Source organism: Carlito syrichta, unplaced genomic scaffold, assembly GCF_000164805.1.
Source record: "Carlito syrichta isolate Samal-C Ts95f unplaced genomic scaffold, Tarsius_syrichta-2.0.1 Scaffold82277, whole genome shotgun sequence".
In the NCBI taxonomy this organism is placed as follows: domain Eukaryota; kingdom Metazoa; phylum Chordata; class Mammalia; order Primates; family Tarsiidae; genus Carlito; species Carlito syrichta.
Genome location: NW_007026373.1, coordinates 765,327 through 771,158, shown reverse-complemented (window position 1 = coordinate 771,158; position 5,832 = coordinate 765,327). Strand labels below are relative to the sequence as shown.

The following is a 5,832-nucleotide window of genomic DNA, read 5'->3' as shown; positions in this document are numbered from 1 at the left end:
CCGCCGAAGCAGCTGAGGCGGCGGCGGCGGCGGCACAGCACAACAGGGCGAGGCCGCCCAGGCTCGGCAGGCTCCTCATGGCTCGCTCGGCTCCGCCATTCATTCATTCAGCCAGTCGGTTGGTCAGTCATCTTCTCCTCCCTGCAATCCGACCGAGGAAGCCGCCGCAGCCGCTGCAGCCACCGGGCGCATCATCGCCACCTCCCTCTGACAGGCGGCCGGCCCCGCGGGCGGGCCCCAGCGCGGAGGGAGCGACCGGACCGAGCGCGGACAGCCCGCCCTCTCCGATTGACAGCCGCTTCTAACCAATGGAAGGCCAGGGTAGCCCACGTGATCCACCCGCTTCCCGGCCTCTTTGTACCGCGGCGAGCCAATCAGAGGACGTCCAAGGGAGGGGGGCAGTAGGTAAGGCGGGAGGAGGGTGGTGCGAGCCGAGTTCCAGCCCGCCGGGCTCGCAGCGGCCCCGGCTTTGTCTGCCCAAGGAGTGGGGCGCGGGCCTCGGGCACCGGGCTCCACGGAGCAGACAAAGGACGCGCGTCCCGCGCAGCAGACGCCGGACCAAGTTGTCGGCTCTACTGGACTGCGAGCGCGACCTGCGGAGTGGGGGGAAATCCGCTCTCGGGAGCGTCCCCGCCCTCCTGAACAATGGGGCGCCGGCGCCGCACCCGGGCTCGGGCGGGGACTGGGCTGGAGCCCCGCGATGGGCGAGGGCGGCGGCAGAGAGGATGTAGAGCTTAGCATTCCCTCTGCTGCTCGAGAGAGCCTGGCCTCAGCCCTGCGAGATCTCTGCTGCCATTCCCATTTCGGAGATGGGGAGACTGAGACCTTGCTGAGGGCCTCCCTAAACCAAGACCCACGCCCTCACCAGACACCTGCTGTGGACCAGGTGTTGGACCAAGTGCTGCCAGGCTGGACGGGGGGAGGGGATGTCTGGAGACCCCTCAGGTGCCAAAGGTGCAAGCTTCCTGCGTGAGGGAGACAAGCTCGCATGCATACTTTACCCTAAACCCCAGGAAGAATAGGATCAGACGGGTTGAACGTCAACTTGGTGTCTCTTGCTGAGTGGTTTTGTGACCTGAGCGCAGTTTTTCGCCACCAGAACGGAGGTGATAGGACACACACCCCCATTCTCCCCCCGCCCCCATGGAGCTGTTGTGAGAATTAAGTAATGTACGTAAAGGGCTTGACCCAGCGGCTAGCCCACAGTTGTAAACCCTTATTAATGCTAACTACTCTCTGAGTACTGTGTCAGGACAAGCCTGGGATTAGAAAGCAGCCCCAGGCCACAACCCTTTTGTGTCCCCAGAGCCTCTTGCCTGTTGCGAGGACCGGGTGGAGTTGATAGCAGAGCTTGACCCTGGATGACACTAAACCCTGGATCAAGCTGGAATTCAGGCGTGCAGCCTCGCACCATCGGCTCAGGATCCAGAGCTAGGTCAGGCGCTGCCGCCTCGGCTCAGCAGTTTCCAGAGGGAGCCAGGCGGGGAGGGTTTGTCATCTGATGGGGTTTATTCCAAGCCCCACCGCTAACCCAGTCCTGGCCTCCCGTACGTGCTGTTTGCTTTTGTGCATGGTTTCCCATTAGTCATTGGCCTCCAACCAGACCGGCAGGATGAGATTTGTAGGTGAACCTGTGTATGTTAATGAAAGCATGCATTTATTTTCCTGTATGAGAAGTGGGTGGGGGGAGGCTGTGCATGGAGGCATAAATATGGTGGTGAGTCTGTGTGTATGAGTATGACATGTATCTCTTTATGAGTGTGGGAACTAGTATCTCTCTTCATACATTATGTGTCTTAATCATCTGTTCATGTGTACTGGTGTGTGTTTATGTGTATTTTCTGTGTTTTTGCATGTGCATCTATGGGTGTCTTGATAGGTCTATGTATGTAAGTGGGGGCAGGGAATGGGAGGAAATGTGAGTGTTCTGGCTTCAAGACCAATAGTTAGCAAGCACTAACAAAGAATCTCTTTTTACCTCGCTTAGGGAGTATGGACAGGTCATGACACTTTCCCATGTTCTCTTGCTGATTCCTCCTGGTCCTTCAAACCCCTTCCAAAATGACACATTCTCTGAGAGACATTCCTGGATTTGTGAGTGGGAATTAATCTCTCTTCCCCCATTTCCCCACTGCCCTTTGTTTATTCATTGATTACAGCCCTGATCTATCAATCTGCCTCTCTCCTGCCCCTTCCTAAAAGGATTAAGGATGGCTTTCAGAAATATATACAACAGGATAAATTGAACTGCCCACATGGCTTTATTATTTCTCACAGGCATGCATCAACCTCAATACTAGAACTTGTGATTTATGTGAATGTCTCTTCCATCAGCTGTTCTCTCTGTTCTCAGTGCCTAGCAGGGGCAATACATGTAAGCGCTAATCCATGCTGGTTAAATTGAATTAAATTGAAAAGAGGTCCTGTGGTGCTCGTGGGAGGAGTTTGTGTCTTTTGAATCAGACAGACTCTTCATGACCCTGCCAACTGTGTGATGTTGGAGCAAACTTTTCACCTCTCTGAGCCTCAGTTTCCTCATCTATAATTTGGGACCCGTAAATCCTCTCTCACTTAGTTGAGCTGAGAGAGTGCAGGGAATGTTTTTACAGAGTTTGACTCACAGACAGTGCTCAATCTGTGTGGGTTCATATTTTAGTTATTCTAGTGTTAACTTTGAACCTTGTTGGCTGAAGGACTAGAGCAGAAACTCCTGTCCCATAACTTCCCCCATCAGGTGACACAGCATGATAGTTGCCCTACCAGATAGCCTCAAACAATATGTGAAAATGCTGGGTTGGCCCTGATCTTTGCTGTATCCGAGGTTCTCTTGCAACATGGGAAGAAAAGCTGATACAGCTTCTTGGCTGGAAGACTCACGGAGAAAAGGACTGGAAGACCTTGCCGAAGTGATCCAGGATAGCTCTCTGCCTTAGGCAAGAATCACTCATGCTGAAGCTTTTAAGATAGGATAATTAGCCCATGATATGTATAGAAAATGTTGGGTTTTTTTGGAAAAGTAATTTAAGTGTCTTAATGTCAATTCATTCAACATTTTATTCTTAAGTTTGTTTTTCTGCCTTAATCTCTAAACCACAAGATGACTTTCTTAGGAATAATATTTTACTTTGTGTTTAAAAGTTGAAAATACCTTAAACCATCTGACATCAGAGAAAGGGATTATTCCTGTTCAATTTAACCATATAAAGTAATTGTAAGGGTGGCTATGAAGACAGGATAGCATTTTTTTTTAAATCGAAGTCTCACTCTTTTCCCCAGGCTGGAGTGCAGCAGCACACTCACAGCAACTGCAGCCTCAACCTGCTGGGCTCAGGCAATCCTTCCACTGCAGCTTTCCAAATAGTTGGGACTACAGGCATGTGCCACCACACCCAGCTAATTTTTTGATTTATTGTAGATAGTAGGTGTTGCCAAGTTGCCCAGACTGGTTTTGAACCCCTGGGTTTAGGCAATCCTCTCGCCTCTGCCTCCCAAAGTGCTGGATTACAGGTGTGAGTCACCATACCTGGCAAGCACAGCAAATATTAATAGTAAATAATTGAGCTCTTACTATATGCTAGACACTGTACTAAGAGCTACACATGAAGTATTTTGTTTAATCTTAGGAACCCCAGGAAGTAGGTACTGTTATGTCTCAGTCTATTTGGGCTGTTATAACAAAGTATTATAGATTGGGTGACTTATAGACAACAGAAATTTATTTCTCACAGTTCTGGTGGCTGGGAAGTCCAAGATCAAGGCACCAGCAGATTCAGTGTCTGGAGAGGGCCTTCTTCCTGGTTCATAGATTGCTGTCTTTTCATTGTGTCTTCACATGGTGAAAGCAGCAAAGGAGCTTCCTGGGGTCTCTTTTATAAGGACACTAATCCCATTCATGATGGCTCCACCCTATGACCTAATCACCTCTCATAGGCTCCACCTCCAAATACCATCACATTGGGGGTTAGGATTTCAACATATGAAGTTTAGAATGACACAGGCATTCCACCTATAGCATATTATTATCTGCATTTTACAGATAAGGAAACTAGGACACAGAGGGGTTAAACAACCTGCCCATGGTCACTTAGTAAGCCAGAAATCAAACTGAGGCTGCTTTTAACTATAGAGGGAAAATGATTATTATAGAATGTTAAGAAGAAAAGAGAAAATAAAAATTGTAGTTGTAACAGATAGTGTAACAGAATGTTGATTGGTACTTTTCCTATGTTCCAGAACTGAAGCTAAGGCCTGGGGCTCTAAAGAGAGTTGTCAACTCACCCCTGATACTGGGAGCCATAGGGTTTAAGGAAGGACCACAGAACAGCAGGGGCCAGAGAGGGCTTTGCTTAGAGCCCAGGAGCAGCCTGACTTCTCCTAGCAAGCAAGATGCTGTAAAGGGCCCAGTCTGGTTCCCCTTTGTGTACTCAGCACCTAGCAAAGTGTCAAGAACACAGAAGTGGCTCAAGAATTGTGTTATCACGTGGCAGATTCTCTTCCAGAGGTCTTGCATTCATAATGCATTTATTCATCAAAGGCAGGGTCATCACCTGTACTTGAAAGAAAAGGAAATGGAGCCTCCAAGAGCTTAAGGGACCTGCCCAAGAACCACCTGACTCCAAAATCTAGACTGTTGTCTATATTTGACAGTCCATTAATGTGGCCGCTGTGCACTGCACAAATAGGAGAAGGTCAGTGAAGACATCCTGAAAGAAAGGACATACACACACCAAATTTAACCCCCCTGCCAGGGCAGTATTTAAGAGAAGCTTTGGAAGCAAGAAAATAAAAGAAGCCATAATCATATGATAGATGTGGCTCAGCAAAATAACTTCATCTCCCAGATTCTAATAAAACACGAAAACCTTTCCCCTTTCTGGTTTCATTGAAACAGCAATGCTGACGTGGACTATTTCTAATCCTGCAGAGCCTGGCCTCCTATCAGATGTGGCTAAATGCAAAGTCTGGCATCTTCTACAGATAACTGTAGAATTGTTGGGACCAATATTAACAAAAGTATGCTCAGCAAAGGCCACTAGCAGACAACTCACAGAAAGGGAAATACAAACGACATGACTGAGAAACATGAAATACTGTATATGAAACTTAAGTATTTAAAGAATTGCAAGTTGAAACAATGACTTGTCATTTTTTTTAACCCATTGATTTGACAAGAATTTTTTGAAAATGGTAATACTTGTCACTATCTCTCCCTGTGGACAAAATGTAAAGTGATACAACCTTTCCAGGAAGTCTTTAAAGTATTTATACTCTTTGACCCAATATTTCCACTTTTAAAAATCTCTCCAAGGGAAAAAAATCAGATGTAAATGTTTATGTACAAAACTGTTCATCAGAGTGTTATTAGAAATTAGAAAAATCTAAGCAGTCAACAATAAAGGATTGGCTAAGTACTTTGTACTCTATGATGTTTCTATGTGGGAATATTATACATCTATGAAAATAATATTCATGAAAGAAATTCTTGCCACATAAAATTGTTAAAAAAAAAAAAGTTAGGCATGGTGTCTCCTGCCTGTAATTCCAGCACCTTGGGACAGAGGCAAGAAGATTGCCTGAGCCCAGGGGTTCAAGACTAGCCTGAAGAACTTGGCAATACCTCATCTCTACAGTGAAAAAAAATTAGCTGGGTGTGGTGGTGTGCACCTGTAGTTCCAGCTACTTGGAAGGCTGAGGTGGAAGGATTGTCTAAGCCCAGCATGTCAAGGTTGCAGTAACCATGAGTATGCCACTGCACTCCTGCCTGGGTGACAGAGTGAGACTCTGACTCAAAAAAAAAAAAATTATATAGTTTATGTAAATGATAATATATGC

General features: G+C 47.1%; 1 protein-coding gene across 1 annotated transcript in view; it reads right to left on the bottom strand.

The window, feature by feature from the left end:
- MEGF9 (multiple EGF like domains 9) overlaps window positions 1-215 on the bottom strand; it is a 109,871-nt gene extending 109,656 nt beyond the window's left edge. Inside the window, exon 1 of the mRNA XM_021711198.1 lies at window positions 5-215. Coding sequence (XP_021566873.1) covers window positions 5-103 — 99 coding nt within the window. The 5' untranslated portion in view covers window positions 104-215. The remainder of the gene's footprint in view (window positions 1-4) is intronic.
- Window positions 216-5,832: the final 5,617 nt, after the last annotated feature.